Here is a 21415-nt window from a genome sequence, read left to right as displayed (position 1 = left end):
CTACTTACACATGGACATCATAGAACAAAAGGCCACTTGGCCTCAATACACCAAAAGGCTCAGCAGCTGAAAATGCTTAAAGTCAAGAAAAATCAGCAAACTCCAAGAATCTGAACTTAAAATGTGGGGGTTTTGGCCCAACTCTTTTTTTCCCTAAGTAACACCATCATCTTTGAACATTACTCCAGAGGTACCTTCTGTGCAACCAATGCCTCACAGCTGATGAATGTACTTTTAACTCCAAAATTCTACTTCAATACTAATACTCTTCATTCCAGGTTCTTAGAAGTACAAATAATTTTGTACACTGGCAAAACACAGACCTCCTTTATATTCTACCAGAATCACCACAGCAAAGTACTGGAGAAAAGGGAATAGTTTCCTGAGATTAGGCAAGATTTGAATTTTACATTGCATAGACAGACGGTGCTGCCACCAACAATTAAAAGGGTGAGAACCTAGGTGAGTTCTTTAGGGCTGGAACATAGCCAGAAATTTCCACCTCTCACCAAATCATGGCTGTTCAAGTCCCAACAAAATGCTTATCACTCTATAAAGCATAGGCCTCAATCATCTTGCAGGAAATGCTTTTTAGAGGCAGCCAAATGGTATGAATTCAGAGCCCTGAGGCAGACTGCCCGGGGTCGTAATCCCAGCACTACCACTGACTAGTTGAGCATCTGTGGGTGAAGTGTCCGTTGGGCCTCTGGTTCCTCATCCTCAAATGGAGATGACATTTATCTCCCAGGGATGTTACAAGGAGCCTATGAATCAATACTGCAAAGAACTTGAAACAGTTCTTGCACAGAGTGAGTATCAAGAAGTTTTAGCTGGGTGTCAGCACTGTGGTGCAGCGGGTAGTTAAGCTACCACCGGCCATGCCGCATCCCTATCAGAGCACCAACTCAAGTCCTGGCTGCTCCACTTCCAATCCACCTCCCTACTAATGCACCTGAGAAGACAGCAGAGGATAACCTAAGTGCTTGGGCCTCTGCCAGCCACCTGGAAGAATCAAATGGAGTTCCTGGCTCCTGGTTTCAGCCTGGTCCAGTCCTGGCTATTGAAGACATCTGGAGAACAAACCAGCGAATGGAAGATCGATTCATCTCTGTCTCTCTATAACAGTCTAAGTAAATCAATAAATATTTAAAAAGTAAAGAGTTCTAGTTGCTAATATATTAATTACTATTACCAAAACTATGGCCGTCAGTACTGGATACTGGGCAGGAGTCTGGGGAGGGATGTGCTTTCCTTCTCTTGGCATGGGGATATACCTTTTCTTTTGTTTGCTTCTCCTTGGTAGGCCTTTAATTTCCTCACAGGAACATGTGTCTAACAAGCAAGAACTACGATGCAAATCACTTGTCCAAGGTCATTTCACCAACATCAGCTGCTGAACAGCTGATTCTCTGAACTTATGCCAACATCAGCTGAATGCTAGGTAACATAAAGTAAGCAAAATCTCAAATAACAAGAATAAACATTAATAAGCTGAAATGGAATGGGAAAAAATATACATCTAGCCATTCCCTTAACATGTGCCATGGTTTTGTGACTCCCTCCAGCGATGTAACACTTCCACCCCAAGCAATCATCTCAGAACCTAATCCTGCTCATATGTAAAAGTTCTAGTTCAAATGTCAACTCCAGGGGCCAGCGCAGTGGCACAGAAGTTAAAACTGCCACCTGCAATGCATGCATCCTGAATGGGCACCGGTTGCAGATGCTCCATTTCCGATCCAGCTCCTTGCTAATACGCCTGGGAAATCAGTGGGAGATAATCCAAGTCCTTGGGCTCTTGTACCCACGTAGGAGACCGGGAAAAAGCTCCTGACTCTTGGCTTCAGATTGTCTCAGCTCCAGCCACTGCAACTGTTTGGTGATTAAACCTAGCAGACAGAAGATCTCTCTCTGCCTCTGCTTCTATGTAACTCTGCCTTTCAAATAAATAAATAAATCCTTCAAAAAAAAAAGTCAACTCCTCTAAAATGCCTCTTTCACAGCCCACAACCAAGGAATGTTACCCACATGTCTTAGAACACACACCATGGTCTACCTAGCACTGCCTTTTATAACATAACCTGAGGCAGAGGCAGCTGCTTACACATCTCTGTGTTCCCAGTATGCTTAGCATACCTGCTCACTAGGACACCTACTTGTTTGTTGAATGGATAGCTGGATCTGAGGATTCTTCAGATACGCCGATACGCCACAGCTACAAATATATCCTAAAGTCACCCCGCCTCCATTGGCAGAACTAATTCTTGGTGAATTAGGAGGTACAGGCTACTGTATTCCAACAGCTGGTTGGCAAGAGCACATCGTGAGCAATTGGCTTCCAGGCTTTATCAGTTGAGTCCTGAGGACTAATTCTAGAAAACATGCTTCATTTTACATTGCATAGACAGACGGTGCTGCCACCAACAATTAAAAGGGTGAGAACCTTGGTGAATTCTTTAAGGCTGGAACATAGCTAGAAATTTCCACCTCTCACCAAACTGAAGTCACAACGAGAGCCAACAGCTATCCTTGTGGGTCTACGTTTTCCTGTCATCAGTATTCTAGAGCTTTCTGTCATTAATCGACTAAGTCACCAGTAGAAAAGGGTGGTGGACCTAGATGATGATGAGAATAAAACACAGACCATTACTATCACCCTGCTGCCATAATTATACTGTTATCAAGTTTTGCATGCTGCCCTACACACCCACTCAAATATGTTTCTTAAGTCACCTGTTAATTTCTGTCTCAGGAGCAAGGAGGAAGGTTCTCATGAGCAGAGGCATATTGGGGCCCAGCTTTCCTACATTTCCCCCCTCTCCTTGTGGTTCACAAGTTTGTGGACTCATTCAGGTGAGTTCTGGATATCTTGAAGCAGAGCCATCACGCAGACTGGTCCTCGTTCAGTCACCACTTCCATGCATCACAACACATGTCAGTCTATAGGTATTTTCATCCAGCAGCTCAAGATCCAGTGCTCTCACAGCCACTAGCAGCAGGTCCAAGTCCATGTCTCTATTCAATGGGATCGTGATACACCAATGTTCAGTATCACCTGCATTTAGGCTACGGAATGGCTCAAATAACATCCCTCCAAATACTCAAACTGCATTTACCAGACATAGTACCCACCGTGAGTGGATGTCAGTTCTGCCCTTCAAGATACGCAGAAGCATTACTCATCCCCCAGTATTATGCTCTCACACTATGAATGATAAGCAAATTAGCTGACTGCATTTTCAATGGAAGGATTTACTCATCAGTAGTAAAGGCTTTACTAGAAATGTATATTTGTAAAATCTGATGCGTGAGCCTTCCATTTTTTATATTTTATTTATCTGAAAGGCAAAGGATGAGAGAGAGAGACAGACAGGGAGATCTTCCATTAGCTAGTTCATTCCCCAAATGCCTGCAACAGACAGGATTGGGCCAGGCTGATGCCAGAAACCAGGAACTCCAACTCCCAGGGTGCATGTTAGCAGGAAGCTAGATTGTAAGCGGAAGAGGGACTCTAACCAAATCACTTTGAGATGGGATGTGGACATCCAAAGCAGTGGCATAACCGCTGCCACAATGCCCAGCCTGAGCCTTCTATTTTTCAGACACATATTCCTTTTGTTGTTAGATTAGGTGTGAAACACTTTGTCTCCACAAGTTTGTTTTTTTAAGGGTAATTTTCTTTTTTTCCTAAGGTTTATTTATTTATTTGAAGGGCAGAATTACTGAGAAAGTAAGTGAGAGATCGTCTATCTGCTGGTTCACTTCCCAAATGGCTGCAATGGCCAGGGCTAGGTCAGGCTAAAACCAGGAGACTGGAACTCCACCTGGTCTCCCATGTGGGTAGCAAGGGCCCAAGGACTTGGTCCATCTTCCACTGCTTTTCCAGGCATGTTAGCAGGGAACTGGATCAGAAGTGGAGCATCTGGACTTAAACTTCTGCTCATATGGGAAACCCAGCATCACAGGTGTGACACACTTAAAAACCTGGGAATATGGCTGAATTGCTAATAAGAAAATCAAATACACAATGCTCTGAGTTTAAAACAAAAATTACAATCCCGGTACAATCTACTAATGTGCTGGCAGATATGTTTGCCATACTTTGCTATGTGGCTTCACCAATTTAGAAAAAGCACATGCATTAAGTTCAAAGAAACGCTGAAAACAGCCCCCTCCTGCTGCAGAGTTTTACAGTCACCCACCTTGTCACTGACTGGTTCTTTGGCGCTGCCTCATTTCACCTTTTCCCTGATCCTCAGGTTCCTCAACCTACAGGGCAGATACGACACCACACACCTCACAGAGTTACTCACAGGATAAATACTACGCATGTGAAGGTGCCTGGTTCATACCTGTCTTACGCTGGAAAGCTTCCCCAGAACTTTTTAAAAAAGTCATGTTTGATGGGGATGGAGACAGAAGCTTGTGGTTCAGCTTCTATATCACAGATACCAGCAGACTTATGGGCAAGGTGGTGGGAAATGTGTGACCTCTGACTCCAAACCAGACTGCTCTTAGCAGGCCCTCCCAGCACCTCTGATTTACCAATGGGGCCCACTTAAGTAGGACCCATCGTGAACCGAGGGTGGCTCAGGCGCCTCAAGAAGCAGCTTATCAGGAGGAAAGAAACCACATCATAAATATGACTCCTCAAAAGGGAGGATGCTTCTCTGAAAGGCTGGGGCTAAGGACCTTACTTCAAAGGCAACTATGCTGGCTGCTGTTGGAGATGACATTCCAAATGCTCCAGCCACACCCAGCCACACCTAAATCCTCCCAAGAAGATAACTATCTCTGGAGAAGCAGTGTGGAGTAATGGCATAATGCTAGGGCTTCAAGAACAGTGAGCCAGCTCTACTACTTAATAGCTGGATGACACTGAACAAGTTACTTCATCTCTCCAAAACCTGGGTTTCCTCATCTGTAAACAGAGATAACAGTGCCCCTATCTCCAGCATAAAATGAGATAATGCCTTTAATAAACAGCACAGAGTCTGGGGCATATAACGTCCAGTAAATGTTGGCTGTGGTAACTGCACAGATGTCTTTTTCCTTCATCAGCAGATACCTGACCAGGAGAGTGGACCTGAGAACAAACATAGCCTTGACATTTGTTGCCCCATAAAAATTTCTTACATTTGATGATGAGTTTGCATTTTCCATAGATGTCTGGTTCACACACATGATTACCATGGATTGGCGCAGCAACCCTGGAAGAGGGAGGGAGGGCAGGTGTCCTCCAATTTACAAGTATATAAAGCCCACACCCTTTTCTTTACATATACCCAGTCAAATCCCATTCCAAAAAAAATGCTATCTATTTTCTGGTCTCTTAAATTGTCAGCTTCCCTGCAACTCCAGTGCCCAGCAAAGAGCCCATAAGGTAGAATATTAAAGCAGGGATGAGTCATCCCACTAATTACAGTTTTAACAAGCGGGTCTCCTTGTTCAAAGCTTTTTTTTTTAAAAAGATTTAATTAATTTATTTGAAACACAGAGTTACAGAGAGAGAGAGAGCCAGAGAGAAAGAGAGAGAGAGAGAGAGGTCTTCCATCTGCTGGTTCACTCCCCACATGACAGCAACAGCCAGAGCTGAGCTGATCTGAAGCCAGGAGCCAGGAGCTTCTTTTGGGTCTCCCACGTGGGTGCAGGAACCCACGGACCTGGGCCATCCTCCACTGCTTTCCCAGGCCATAGCAGAGAGTCTAATCAGAAGAGGAGCAGCCAGGATACAAACTGGTACCCATACGGGATGCCAGTACTGCAAGCGGTGGCTTTAACCCACTGCACCGCAGTGCCAGCCCCTAACTTGGTTTGTTTTTAACATGGGGAACCTCGGCAAATGAGTTACACTGGGAATTCCCACTGTGGGAGGGGAACCAGAGAGGGAAGATCCCAAATCAACTGCTGAATTAGGGGCCTGTGCCTTACTTTCCCGTTTCTGAAACGCTGAGCAAGAGCTGTCCTTATGAAATAGGGAGCAGGATCAGTGATACAATTCATGTTTGCGGACAACTATGAGCTCATAGGAAAATGAGGTAAGAAAGGTCAGTCTGGAATGGCTTGATAACAATGGATGAGATGGGGATCTGCTGGGATCTGGACTGCCCTCCCATCCACCTCCAGCACCTGGGTGGTAAATGCTCATGAAGGCAGCAACTCCTAGAGTCCCTCCCACCCCCATTTCACCTGGGGCTTAAGCTAGCAGGTTACTGATCTGGTGTCCCTCCCATCAATGCCAGCCTTCTGCCTTCCCAAAAGCTACCTGAACTTACTACTGTGAATGAGACTGTAATGAGCAACATGGTGCTGTGGCCAAGAACTCCCAGTGTGCTGGCTACAGGCAAGCACACTGCTGAATGAGTGTGACTTTTAAAAATTACTTCTGTGTATTTCAAGTGAAAAAATAACCTCCCATCTCAAAATTGCAATCACAGACTTGCAGAGGAAAAACAGATTTGTGTGTGTGTGTGTGCGCGCGCGCGCACGAGTGTGTGTTTAGGGGATGCGATCTAGTCTCTCAGTTACGAAATTCTCATGCTACATCACAGTTCCTGGGTCTGATTCCTGGGTCCAGCTCCTTACTCCAACTTCCCCTCGATGAAAACCCTGGGAGGCAGCAGTGATAGTTCAAGTAATTGTGTTCCTGCCTCCTACACATGGTGGATAGCCTTTGGCTCCTGGCTTTGGCCCCACATGTTGTGGGCATTTGGACAGTGAGCCAGTGGATGGTAGCACTCTGTATAACTGGCTGTTTTTCTGTCTCTGCCTTTCAAATAAAAAAATAAAATAAAAAACAAAAAGGCGGATGTGGATCAAGAGGCCCCAAGGGCTGGGAAGTAGTTTCTGGGTCAAAACCATCTTTCTCTCAGATATTTCTCTGGTTGAAAAGGCCAAGTTTGCACATGAATACGTTATCTAAAATTCTGAGGCCCTGCCTCTATTTACTCAGGGTCTGATTGAACTGCTTGGCTTTTGGAAAAGCATGACTCATGGTGTCTGGTGAGCAAAGACGCATTCACAGTTGGAGCAGTTACGTTTGCTTTATGGCCATACAATATAAAAATCTGAATGGCTACCACACCTCCAAAAATGGATTTTGGTTTCATAGGGTACATTTTTTCCATTTATGTAACTAGATTATACTTGTGCGACCCCTTAAACTTTCTCCTGGTCCACCTCCTCTACTCACACCTCTAAGGCAAAAAAAAGTGGGGGGGATGGTGGGTTAGGGACAATCTGAGGTCGTTTCCAGGAAACGATTTCTCTCCAAGCACTTTGGTACTTCCTGTAGGCTGCCCTTCCTCTCTCCAAGCCAAAGCTAAGAAAATTCCCTAGCACCCTGCTGAGTCCTAGGGAGTGTGCAAGGAAGCTCCTGTGCAGGATGTTCATAGAGGGCAGGCTGTCACTGAAGTCTCATAAAATGTCATTTTATCAAAAAGCAAATAAGCCCAACCTAAGCCATTCCTGAAGTTACCGTTTGGTCACATCACAGAGACAAAATCCTTATAATGAGTGATTCATTCTTCCATTCAATACATTTTTTATTAAGTAGCTGGTAATGCCGCCTCTCTTCCTCAGGAGAGAGGACACACCAGGGAGGACTATCAGCTAACTGCTGCTTCCGTTCCTTTACTACATCCAATTATTCACTTACTTACTTACTTATTTATTTATGTACCAGGCTCTAGAAGGAATGAAGATAAAACATCCCACGTGTAGCCACTGTCCTCGGCCCCTTCATATACAATTAAAATGACCCACTGTCTAGTGTGCCTGAGAAGTGGAATGTTTGGTGGTAACGTCACCCCCAATCTCTGGCAACCTGGGATGGACTGGCCACCCTATTAATACAATATACCTAATTTGCTCTCCACAACCACCTCCAAGGGCTGTTTCTTCCCAGAGGAAAAAAATGAGGCTCGGTGAAGCCAACAGCGGAACCAGGATCTGAATGTGGGCTTACACAGAGCCTTGGCCCATGTGCTCTCCTCATGTTTCTCGAATTGAGAGAGAAAACGTCCCACAGGCCCTGACAGCTTCTTCATCGCACCCCTGCAGCTGCCAGGTTCTGGATTACTCTCCCTTCACTGTTCCCCTGTGCAGCTGGGATTTCATCTGCTGAGCAGTTGTTTGCAGATAACACATAATCTCCCTCTACCACTACAGGACTGAATCTTGAAGCAAGTTGTTTAAACCTCTATAGGAATAAATGTCTCCCTCAATAGAAATCAGGGCACCATTTTCAAGAACCAGAAACACACTTTGCCTAAGACTAGTATTCATTTCTCAAACACTATACACTCAAGCTAGCAATCTATAGAACCTCGTTGGCATTTAACAGTTCAACAGACTAGACAGACTTCCAAAGATAAAGTAAATTTAAAACAGACCTTAAAAACTTAAAAATAAAATAGACCTTCAAAATTTCTCTTACTAAAAAAAGAAACCTAATTCAAAAACATTCAGGCCAACAGGCCACATTCCAAGAGGTTGTCTGGTCTTCTACCATGCTGGCTGGAATCACCGTCTGCACATCAGTGCCACCCAGATCATGTCGATGGTTTGTATGAGAATTTCAGGCAAAACACACAAATGCACACACCCCTGCAATCGGTCTGTGCTTCAAAGGGTATCTCCCACTCCAAAATTCCATAGCCATTACATTCTTGGGGAGGGGGTGGGGGTCTAGCCATCCAAATAATGACATAGCTATGTAATTTCCTTGCCACCAGCGAAGAACAGAAGCTCTAGACTTTACTTATGTTTTGCTCACATTATTCATGAATAAAGCTTGCCTCAGTGATCCTCAAATTAACTTTCCACTTGCATCATTTCAGCATTAAAAGGGGACTTTGAAGACAGATCTTTCACAAGGCCTTTGTGAAACCAAATATAGGCTGGCCTGTGTCTCTGCGCTACTGTGATTACTGTATTTGCTACTTAAAGGTCTTGTGCCTCTTGAAAACAGGGCTGGGGGAGACAGAGAAAGGCTAAGAAAGGCCTTTCAAAAGCAAACACAGTAGAGGCATTCACTGTATCGATAGAGGGTGGTTAGTATTAGGCTACAGTGGTGCTGTGCTCTCTGACAGTGTTGGATGCCCCAGCTTCAGCAGTAGCTGCCCCTGATGCTTTTTATGAACTTGGGCGAGGCACCATCACTGCGACCTACCAACATCAAAAGTTACCAGGCTCACATGACTACCGTCAACCTTGTGTTCTTTCTAAAGGAAAGAGGGGGTGTTTCAGTCGGGTGCATCCTCAGGCAAGCTAAACACTCTAACACACCAAAGGAAACCACACCCAGAACAGGTTTCAGGGGTGAGGGTGGGGGCTGGGCACTTTGCTCAAGTTCAAACGGCTCACTCCTGCGGGCCCTGCATTAACAAGGGTTGCTGTGGATAAACGAGCCAGACAGTTTCCAAAGAAAACCTCACCTAATTCATAGGACAATCTCTTTACATTCAATTTATGTTATCCCTATGTCCTAGAAGAACAAACAAGCTTAGATTGGTGTAAAAAAAAAAAAAAAAAAAAAAACTTACAAATTGTTCTGATTTGCAAAACACTTTGGCAATAGGCATAGAAATAATCACATATGATAAACTTGAGATGTAACATTAGGTGAAAAATAAGAAGAAATCAAGACAAAACCAAATCTGTGTAATAGTAACAACAGGTGAAACTTGTATCTGTGTGAGAGACAAAACTACTGGAGTTAAAATTTTCTGTGACTGCAGGATCTTACCTTAACTATTCTTTCATTTATTTATTTTAAAAGCGTCGCCCTGGTGTGGAGTAGTAAATATACCAAAAAATGCCTAGAGTAATACAAAGGAACAGCTAAAAATGTAACTTTGTCCATTAGTGACCTTCAACTCTGCCTTTGAAAGAACATCACCTGAGTCATCTCCCTATGACTGCTTCACGGCTCTTTCCCTCAGGAAGGTTCTGGAGTGGTGCCAGGCAATAAACAAAAGTCACTCCTCTCTTCTACCTCTTTTCCTTCTTCTGTAAAAACTTCAGAACCACAAGTTTTAGCAGATGCTTTTTCTCCCCTACCTAATCAATAACCAGTAATTTTAAAGCTTCAACTGCAGATTCAGAAGGAATGAGCACTCATCAAGGAATAGGTATTCAAGGTATTTCAAATCCATTTTTAACACCAGAACCTGAAGGCACTTTAGACATGGAGGTTTCACGTGCATGAAACTGGACTGAAGTTGAACCAGCTCCAAGAACCACAACATCCTACCAAGGATCATCCTACTAAGCAGGTGGAGGAAGTGGGGTATTTGTGTTTCATTTTTAAATAGTTTAAAAGTATTCAAAAGGTTTAAATCATAAAGCAGATATGGACTAATAAGCCTCTACTTCCCAGGTCACCATATTGCAATCTTGAAAGAATGTAGAGAAACTGGCCCAAAGTATTTTTGTAATTATCCATTAATACCCAATGGGGTAAACTAAACTTACTTTTTTAACTTTGTAAATTTCTAGAACTGCAAGATTAGCCAGGAGGAAAATCCAAGCCAGATTCCATAGATTTAAGAAAGCCAGGAATTAGCCAATCATGCTTTAAAGTCCTGTAGTCTCCTAAAGTCATACTAAACCTTCTTTAATTAAATATTATGCATTCAGGGGCTGGGCGAGTGCTGTGGCATAGCAGGTAAAGCTGCCACCTGCAGTGCAGGCATCCCATATGGGTGCTGGTTCAAGTTCCAGATGCTCCAATTCTGATCCAGCTCTCTGCCATGGCCTGGGAAAGCAGTGGAAGGTGGTTCAGGTCCTTGGGCCCCTGCACTTGTGTGGCAGACCCAAAAGAAGCTCCTGGCTTCTGGCTCCTGGTTCCTGGCTTCAGATCTGCTCAGCTCTGGCCATTGTGGCCATTTGGTAAGTGAACCAGCAGATGGAAGACCTCTCTGTCTCTACCTCTCTCTGTAACTCTTTCAAATAAATAAATCTTTAAAAATATATTATGCATTTAGATACTTGAGATTGTTTTTACAGTCAGTTGACATGATCTGGTCTATTTAAAAAATGAAAAAACTACATTTAATGTGGACTACACATAAAATACATAGACTCAGAAAGGTTGTTACCTTTCCAGAACTGTTTCCTTCTCTGTCTGTAGGGGTGCGGTTGGAGGGACAGGTAGAGGTAACTTCCCAGGCAGTGTTTCCTAAGCTTGAACATGATCACAACACCATAGCGATCATGTTAATTGAGGTTCTGCCTCAGTAAGGTCCGGGTGGGCCTGCAATGCTGCATCTCTACAAACCCCACGCCATTCAGAGTCTATGCTGAATCACAGGATCTGAGCATCACGGAGTCAAAATTCAAGAAGGCAACAACAAATCCAATACTGATCTCCTGCCTCCTCTCCTGACCTCCATCCTCCAAAACTATCAACACACTCAGGCGTCACACTAATCTTTCTTAAAAACAAAAACAAAAAAGCCAGAACAAGTCACTCTCCTAATTAAAATCCTTCAGTGGCTTCCTACTGGCCGACATACACCCAAACTCCTTAGTCAAGGGGCCCTGCGTCCTTCCAGACCCCCTCCTACCACACTTCCTTCCTCTGCTCTCTAAGCAGTACCTACCAGGCATCTGCCTGAACTCCTATATGCTCCCTCACAGGGAACAAGCTTATTTTTCCATTTGTTTCTGTTTATTGGTCGGCTCAGCCAACACTTCTGACATAGCTATAATGTGCTTACCCACACTTGTTAACACGGACAACTGTTTATCAAAAAGCAAGCAATCAATAAATATTTGTAAATAATAAATTAGAATAAACAAGAGTAAGCACTGTATTTTTTAAAAAGTCATTATTATTTTGATATTTTGTTTATTAGGATCAATCTTGGTATAAAGCAGGCTAAATTAGTAACTAAAAGGTTTTTTTTTTTTTGGACAGAGTTAGTGAGAGAGAGAGAGACAGAGAGAAAGGTCTTCCTTTTATTTTTTAACAACATACCCTTTACATCCATAAATTGGTTTAACAACTGCCAATTTTTAATTTTTTTTTTTTGGACAGGCAGAGTAAGACAATGTGAGAGAGACACAGACAGAGAGAAAGGTCTTCCTTTTCCGTTGGTTCATCCCCCAAATGGCTGCCACGGCCGGCGCACTGCACCGATCTGAAGCCAGGCGCTTCTCCTGGTCTCCCATGCGGGTGCAGGGCCCAAGGACCTGGGTCATCCTCCATTGCACTCCAGGGCCACAACAGAGAGCTGGACTGGAAGAGGAGCAACCGGGACAGAATCCGGCGCCCCAACCGGGGCCGGAACTAGAACCCAGGGTGCTGGTGCCGCAGGCGGAGGATTAGCCTAGTGAGCCACGGCACCGACCACAACTGCTAAATTTTTAACTAAGCCAAATCCAGCAAAGAACACTGGATTTAGAGTAATGCTTACAATGCCCATATCATTTATTTTCTTGTTATTAATTTTTCATAGCTGGGTCTCAGAGTTGACAGAAACCTATCAGGCAAAAGGGAGAAAAATCACTCTAAAATTAGCTGAAATGTACCCTAGCTAATTTTGGTAATGTGCCCAAGTGTAACTCCAGCACAAATATTCACATGGCTATAAAGCTATCACTAACTGAAAACTTAGAGCTTTGTCACTATCCATGTCATCTTCCAGAAGAGAGTTAAAAAGAAACAGGGGGGAGTGGCAAGGAACGGGGTGGGAGTTGCATGGTGGTACAGACGGTTAAGCCATCACTTCCTAGTGGCTAGTGACACTGGCATTCCATATGGGTGGGCAGTTTATGAGTCTTAGCTACTTTGCTTCTGATCCAGCTTCCTGTTAATGTACCTGGGAAGGCAGTGGAACACCCATGTGGGAGACCAAGATGAAATTCCTGGCTCCTGGTTTCAGCTTGATCCAGACATGGCTGTTATGGGCATTTGGGGAGTGAACCAGCAGACAGAAGATCTCGATGTCTGTCTGTCTGTGTCTCTCCCCCATGTGTATGTGTCCCTCTCTCTTTCTGTAGTTCTGCCTTTCTAATAAATAAGTAAATCAGAGAGAGAGAGAGAGAAAGAGAGAGAGAATCTTTCTCTGCTGGTTCATTCCCCAAATGTCCCCAAGGCTGGGCTGGGCCCAAGTTAGGAACCCAAAATGCCATCTGGACATCCCATGAGGGTGGCAGAAGCCCATGCACTTAAGGCACTTTCCCACTGCCTCATAGGATGCATTAACAGGAAGCTGGATTGGAAGTGGAGCAGCAAGGACTGGAACTTTGACCTCTGATATAGGCTGAGCACGTCCCAAGCAGGGGCTTAACTCACTGTGCTGCTAGACTATAATGCTTGCCCAATACTCAAACTGATAAGAGTTCATCTAGGCTGGCGCCATGGCTTAACAGGCTAATCCTCCGCCTTGTGGCACTGGCACACCGGGTTCTAGTCCTGGTTGGGGCGCTGGATTCTATCCCGGTTGCCCCTCTTCCAGGCCAGCTCTCTGCTGTAGCCAGGGAGTGCAGTGGAGGATGGCCCAAGTGCTTGGGCCCTGCACCCCATGGGAGACCAGGAGAAGCACCTGCCTCCTGGCTTCGGATTGGCGAGATGCGCCGACCGCAGCGGCCATTGGAGGGTGAACCAACGGCAAAAAGGAAGACCTTTCTCTCTGTCTCTCTCTCACTATCCACTCTGCCTGTCAAAAAAAAAAAAAAAAAGAGTTCATCTATATGTAGCTTTCCTTAAAAGAAAATTGTGTCATGGAAATAACAGCCATACTTTATATTTTTAATAGTCCATGGACATTTTAAAGGAAACTTCACTTAGATTGTATCATCTGTCGATTAACACAGTTCTGTAAAGCAGACCTGGCAGTCACTCAAAAGCAAGCCCAGGGGTCAGTGTTGTGGTGCAGTGGGTTAAACCCTCGCCTGCAACACCAGCATCCCTTGTGGACTCCAGTTTGAGTCCCAGATGCTCCACTTTTGATCCCATTCCCTGCTTATGCGCTTGGGAAAGCAGTGGAGGATGGCCCCAGTACTTGGGCCCCTGCACCCATGTGGGAGACCTGGATAGAGTTCCAGACTCCTGGCTTTGGCCTGGCCTACCCCTTGTTATTGTGGCCATTTGCAAATGAACCAGTGGATGGAAGATCTTTCTGTCTCTTCCTCTCTATCTAACTATGTCTTGCAAATAAACACAAAAATATTACGAAAGAAAAGAAAAAAAAGCCCAGATCTTCAGACATTTGGGACAGGGTCATGCCCAGGTATGACCTGCCTCCCACTTCAAGGTATCAAGTCATTTTTTTGTTTTTAAAGTTAAAGCCAAGAGGCCAGCACCATGGATAGCAGGTAAAGCCGTCACCTGCAGTACCGGCTTCCCATAAAGGCGCCAGTTCAAGTCCTAGCTGCTCCAGGATCCAGCTCTCTGTTATGGCCTGGGAAAGCAGTGGAAGATGGCCCAAGTTCTTGCGCCCCTGCATGAACATGGGAGACCTGGAAGAAAATCCTGGCTCCTGGCTTTGCATCGAGCCCAGCTCTGGCTGTTGCAGCCATTTAGGGAGTGAACCAGCAGATACAAGACCTCTTTCTGTCTCTTTTCTCTCTGCCTCTGCCTTTCTGTAACTCTGCGTTTCAAATAAAAAAAAAAGTTAAAGCCAACAGATTGTTTATAAAAGACTATAAATTGAGCTAAACTTGATGTCTTACTTAAACTGTGTCCTCAGAGCCTATAAATATTTTTATCTTTGCTTTTTTCCTAAACTTCTTTTTCTGCAGTGGCCTTCACACCAACAGAGGGTGGAACTGGGGTAAATAAGTGACCCCATATGGCAGGTGCGGTGACTGAGGCCTTACAGATGCTAAATGGCCTCTCTAATTCTGCAGGAGAAAGCACATCCTTTCTAGCCAAATGCCCTTGCCACTACACATTGAGTATCTCTTCTCTGAAATGACCAGAGTGTTTAAGATTTTTTTGTTCAGACTTTGAAATATTTGCATAGACGACACCAACTGAACAGACCTAATCCAAATAGCCAAAATCCCAAATTTTTTGATTTGTCATGGCCACACTCAAAAGAGTTCTGAATTTAAGTTTCAAGTTTTGGAGCACTCTGAATCATACAATATTGTTCTAGCATTCTCTTCCGCAACTCTTCATTGTTCAATAAGCAGTCAGATCTAACACCTGCTCCTACCTGGGGCCAACTAGAATATTTTGCTCCTCTATCCCTCCCACAGTAAAAAAAAAAAAAAAAAATTGGCAAAGATTGTTCAAATGATCCAATAAGGAAGTGTTTCTCAAACTTTAGTGTTCATTGGAACCACCTGACAGGCTGGGCCCATTCCAACCCTTAGTTTCTGAGTAGGTGAAAGTGGGGGGTCTGAGAATTTACATTTTTAGCAAGTTTCCAGGTCATGCTGATGCTATCAAATGGGGGCCTCAATTTGAGAACTTCCTCAATAAGGTGGTCCATTCATTTGATCTCTAACAAATCTCCAGTGTCATGGTTAGGCTCCCAGACTAAAAGAAGGGAACCCAAGGAGAGATTCTGACCTTCCCTCACCTTAGAGGGAATGCTTAGGGTAAGAGACATTTCATTTGAACAGAATCTCCAAGAATGACCTGACACATGAAATCATTCCCAGCAGAAGAAACCAAAGGAGCAGGGTCTCAAAAGGCAGGAAAACAGGCCAGCTTTCACAAATCTTGAGTTCTGGGCAGTAGCTGGAGCTGCGCAGGTCGAAAGGAGTCAAATCCCCCCCAGTTTTGCTGTCAGGAGGGCAGCAGGAGGGGGCACTTTGGAGAGCCAGGCAGAGGCTACTTGTAAGCAGCAGCAGGGCTGTGCACAAAGCCCTTCCCAGGGATGAGAGGAGGTGAAGACCTGGCAAGGAGGCACCCAGAAAGCTTTCTCAGCAGCCACAGAGTCCCATTACTTCACTCGCCCCCACACACTAAGAAAAGCGGTGTTCTATCACTCTCCTCCTCCACATAATTGGCCTCCAAGAGTCCTTTTAACCATCTCCCAAACACTGGACTTAGGCTGAAAGAACTGGTTTGTCCTAGCCCACCCAACACTGAGAACGGCAGCTCTCTGAGCATATTAATTCTCCATGCCGGCAGAACAGGTTCAGGCTATCTGGGCGGTGGTGTTTGTGGCCCATCCCTAACCCCCATGTGTGGTACTTTGGGAGGGGCATCAAAGTTGGAGTCAGAACACCTGGATTCTGGAGCATTCTCTTCATACCGGTTGACCTTAATTACCGGTTTCTTTATAAAAAATAAAGAGACTGTCTATCCTAAAGGATTATTAATATTAAGGAAACACACACTTAGTTAGGATTTACTAAGTATTAGATCCCATGCTGGGTGGTTTGAATAATCTCATAGAGTTAATTATGCATGGTGATACTATTAAAGTTAAGTGCTATATATGTTAATTACTAATATTACTACATCACTCAAAAGGACTCTAATTCACAAATTTGCTAGGAACTTCTAAATTTTGAGCTGAAACTGATAAACTAGCAAAAGGAGTCTTTTTGTTTTGTATTAGTGACATCCCACAGAGTTGTCTAGACTTATAAGATCTATATTTAGTATTAGCAAATCTCAGGACCAAAAACGCAATCTTTTTGCTTTAAATTTTTTTTCTTATCTACTTACCTTTATTTATTTAAAAGGTAGAGACACAGAGATCTTTTACCCCCCTGGCTCACTCCCCTCTGCCAGGCTGAAGCAAGGAGCATAGATACCAACCCTGGTTTTCCACTTGGGTGGTAGGGACTCAGTTACTTCCGTTGTCACTACTGCCTCGCAGGGAGCTGGAATCAGAAGCAGAGGTGGGACTTGAACCCATTGCCTCCAATATGAAACAATATGGAATGTGGTTGTCCCAACATCTTAACTGCTCTCTTCTTTTATGCTTCTTAAATCTCCCAATTTTCTTATATCAATCCTGCCTCCCTCGACATCCCCTACCAAAAAACAGAAACAAAAACAAAAACAAAAACAAAACCCACATCTATTGTTATCCAGTCTTATCACTGGCACAGCAGGAAATATTTGAAGGCCATTACTTCTAACTTAAGAGCAAATGTTCTTCATGATACCCAGGTGTAAACCTAAAATGCTTAAGAGTTAGGAAATCAAGAAAGACAAACATTTGGGTAGCAGAGCAAACTGGAAATCTAGTAAAAACTTAAGACTCCAGTTTCCTCATGGTTCATGGGTATAAAATCAGCAATATTCTTAAGAGTTAAGAAATTAAAAGAAAAAATTAAAAGAAAAATTCATGGCCTAGAATTTTTCACTCTCTCTATCCTGGTGCAGGTACATTGAGCCAGAACAGCTAGATAAAGTACCTTTTGCAGAAAGATCATGTACTGCATGTCAGGGTCAGGCTATCATGAAGGCAGAGAAAAGTTCATTTTGATGTTTTTCAACTAAATCCTGCCTGCATGACAACCTTACTGCTAGAGACCACATCATCAGTGTTCTGTGGGGTGGGGCAGGCAAAAGAGGGAACCAGGTGTGTGTGAGAAGGGGGGCACTTCATAAGATTATCATGTCATTTGTTTTGAAAAAGGCAGCACTAATATTAATATCTGGATGTGTAGGAGGAGAAAAGTTACAACAATGTGCAGCCTGAGCTCAACAATGTCTGTGATCCAGACAAGTTACACACTTCTATCTTTCCACCAAAACCTCACAGGCATGCTATGAAAACTTTCGAGGACAACATACACAAGCAAGACGCTCCTTACTGTGTCTCCTACATGATAAGCACCTGATGAAATCTTTTCCCACCAACCCCAACAGTGGAGACAAGGAGAAGCTTTACAGAGAAGCAGAACACAGGCACAGCCTTCACGAACTACAAGGATTCCCACAGGTGGCATGCAAGAGCAAGCCATCTGAGGAACAAGGTAGAAGATGAAGGCAGAATCCTGCCTGGAAGGTTTGGAATGTGAGAGTTAAATAGGAAGGTACAAGGGTTAGGGCCCTTTTGAAAAGTCTTTGAATGTCCGGCTTAAGAGCCTGGAATTTCATCTACACCACAGGCACAGGCCAGGTTGTCTGAGTGGGAGAGTAGCACGATGAATACTCTCTCCTATGAGGGATTATGAGTTGATGTGAAACTGGAGAGGAGATATGAATCACTCTCTTCCTAAACATGTGAGGTTGAGGTTGCTGTCGAACCCAACTTTATAAAATACATGAATTGATTCAACTGAGGAAGGTGACACTTTTGCAGAAAAATTTTTTGAGAAAGACGTGTGCCTCTGTGTGTTTGTGTGTGTGTGTGCTGGTTGTTGGTGATTAATACAGAAGCCACCCGAGACTAAAGGCCTGTCCTATCTTATGTCAGGAGCTTTAGTATGATATTAAAAAACAAAAAAAAAGAAAGATAATTACTCTGTATCTTAGTTCCTTAAGTCAGTGAGCTTTTGTTTTTCTCACTTTTATTTACTGGCTGATAAATCTCTACCAACAATTTTATCACAATAGATCAGGCACATTTTAACATCCTACTTCCCTTCAGTAAAACATCAAATATCATTCTATAGTCTCCCTCTTGAGATTTTTAGGATCCAGTGTGGGAAATATTTGAAACCAGCAAAAATGCAGAAATAACTCCCACAAAAATCACAGCACTCTCAGGCAAAATGCTGAATGAATAATTTCAGATAGGAGGCAATAAAAAAAAAACACAGATGCAGAAGAGTATTTGGCCAACACTTGGGTGTTAAGTGCTAGAAGAGATTATACCCAGAAGAGTGAAAAAGGCACCCTGGTGGGAATGTTCAAAATTAAATCAGAAGACAGGATCTCTGTTATCAAAAATGTATGATTATTGGAAGAATTACTAATACTGAACAAAATAACAAAAACCAAGGGTAGGGAACGGGAAGTTTTTTCATCAGATTTCTCCTAAGGTTGTTCAAAATGCAATCAGTCCCATTTGTCTCCAGGGACGCGGCCAAATGTTTCTACCACCCGCCACACTTGAAAGTTAATTCACTGGAGTCTCAGTTCCTCAACAAGGGTGGTTTTCTGTTATAGAAATAACAACACTAAACTTGTGCAACTTCAAAACCACAATATTTAAGAGTAAGAAAGTTATCTGAAGCTTAGTAGAGGGCATAGGTCAGCAAAAAAAAATTTTTTTTCTAAAAATGGCACTCCAGAAAACATCAAGCCCACCCCTTTCCAAGAGATTTCCTGGGGGAGGAGGGGGGGATCCGAAGTAAAACATCAGGGGCACAGCTAATTTTTTTTTTAATTGTAAATGTTCTGAGGTCCAGAGAGGGCAGTTAAGACATTTCCTGTGTGCAAGCTCCACCCTGCTCCGTGAGCAGTTTTGCAGCCACCCTCCACCCTCAGTGTAACAGCCTTTTGTTAGCCACAAGCCGGGGCGCAAGCCTTCCCACACCATTCTACACTTGCCCCTTGTTTCGCCTTCTGAGCCCACAAGATGTGGGCCGGCTGCAGCCTGGTGACAGGCGTTCTGATGGAGGACCTCTCGTGGGTGCTCCCGGCTCGGCGGAAGGACACAATGAAGGGTCGGAGTGGGGCTCCTGACCCTGGGACTGAGGCAACACGCAGACCTAGCTCGTGGACACGTCTCCTAACTACTGTTTACCGTTCACAAGCTCTCCCCGCACCTGAGCTAGCAAAAAAAAGCAGAGTCCACGCTGGAAGAGCTTCGGCAGGAACGATCCAACGACTGGCCAGCATTCCCTGGAGCGGAGCCTCCCCTTCGCTGGCCACCAGTTTAAAACCACGTCCTGTTCTGCCTCTTGTTTTCCCGAGAAGTGTCCTTACTGTCAACCATTTCACAAGACAAATAAACCAATGAATGAAATATACCCCCCTTCCCAATGAAAACATTCTGGGACCTAGCGGCTTCCTTCCTCCTCCTCCTCACAGGAACCACATCTGTGGCACGCAGGAGAGTTAAAATAAGAAACACACAGCCTCCCAGTGCTTCTTTTAAAAAACAGTACTAGGGCCATTCCCAGCCTGAGGGCTTCCAAACGGAAGGCGTTTCTGTTTTCAGTTAGGAATCTTTTTTTCTTTCCATGGATAAGCTCTGAGACACCGCTGGCAAGGCCCTGCTGGCTGGGTAGGGGCTGCAGACAGGAATACACAGCACAAGACAGCGCACTCGGGATCCTACTCTCCCTAAAAATACGTGCAGCCAAATCCTGGGCTCATTCAATTACTCCAGCCTGATACCGACGAGAAACCGGATCCAACTACTCCAACCCATATCACTGGAATGACAACAACTGCCTTGCATTATAAATTACATGGCCCACAAAACTGGTGGGAAGGCTCGCCCCCCAATACAACACATCAAAAGTGTTAAAATTAAGCTTCGGAATCAAAACTGTAATTTACTGAAGGCTTAGGGACTAAAAGACCACTCCCTCCTTCCCCTTGCTATTGTTCCAGGAGGGCTGGGTCTCTAGCAGTGCACTTTACACCTTTAAGGCTTCCCAGAGGTAAGAGGCTGGGGGCTGGGAGCCAGCAGCAACCAAGAATCAAATACTTGCATACTAATAGGTCTATTAACTTTGATCCCCTCAGGGCAAAGATATAGTTTTTCTAAATAGGAGGACATGTGTATGCAGTGAGCAGGGAACAACTGACAACCAAGAGAGCCAGAACTGGTACTGGAGACAGACGTAAGAGACCTGGCTCCAAATGGTGGCTTTCCTGGAGCAGAGAGTGCGAGCAGTTGTCTCCTCTTAAGTCGTGAATGGGGTGCTCACAGCCAACCAGAGGCTCTGGGACCGGACCACGCGGCAGTCCGTCATCCAGATCCTGAGGGGTCAAGTCCCATATGGTACAAAATAAAGCTTCGGACCCCCACACCCACCCCCCGTAGGCCGGGCCCGGCCTCGGGTGGGGGCTTACCTTGGAGCTGCTTGAATCTGCCTTCCAGCTGGTTGTAGTTGTACGGCACCTGCCCCGTGTACGCCGGCGACAGCGGCCCGGAGATGCTGGACGTCCTCTGCAATTCCATTAGGCCCGGCGTAACGCCCTGGTGGGCTGCACCGAGGAAGTGCTGCTCCGGCCCCCTCCTACCCCCATCCAACACGCAGCGGCTTCCGCGCGGCTTGGCTCCCGGCCCCGGCGACTAGGCAGGACCTTAGGCGAGCCCCATCCCGGGCTGAGATGGGTGCAGGGTGATCTGATAGGAAGCTGGCTGCAGGGGAAGTCCACCTTAGGCAGGCGAGGAGTTCTCTACCGCTCAGGCATCTGATTCCTAGCTGCTCTCCTGCCTTTCTGCGGCCCTTGCCCAGGAGCTCGAAATAAATTACTGCGGAGGGAGGCAGAGAGGGAGAGGAGGAAGGAGGCACGCGTCCGACTTTAAATGTTTTTAAAATATACAGCCAATCCTGAGCGTGCGGCAGGCGCCGACCCCGGAGC

At 44.8% G+C, this 21415-nt stretch overlaps 1 protein-coding gene across 2 annotated transcripts in view; it reads right to left on the bottom strand.

The window, feature by feature from the left end:
- SPTBN1 (spectrin beta, non-erythrocytic 1) overlaps nt 1-21415 on the bottom strand; it is a 209488-nt gene that overhangs the window by 91172 nt on the left and 96901 nt on the right. Inside the window, exon 1 of one of the 2 annotated variants that reach the window (XM_062209441.1) lies at nt 20900-21314. The exons of the other annotated variant lie outside the window; for it this stretch is intronic. Coding sequence (XP_062065425.1) covers nt 20900-21008 — 109 coding nt within the window. The 5' untranslated portion in view covers nt 21009-21314. Of the gene's footprint in view, nt 1-20899; nt 21315-21415 lie in introns of those variants that run through there. 2 annotated transcript variants of the gene reach the window in all.

Source organism: Lepus europaeus, chromosome 13, assembly GCF_033115175.1.
Source record: "Lepus europaeus isolate LE1 chromosome 13, mLepTim1.pri, whole genome shotgun sequence".
Lineage (NCBI taxonomy): Eukaryota > Metazoa > Chordata > Mammalia > Lagomorpha > Leporidae > Lepus > Lepus europaeus.
This window is presented reverse-complemented; position numbering and strand designations above follow the sequence as displayed.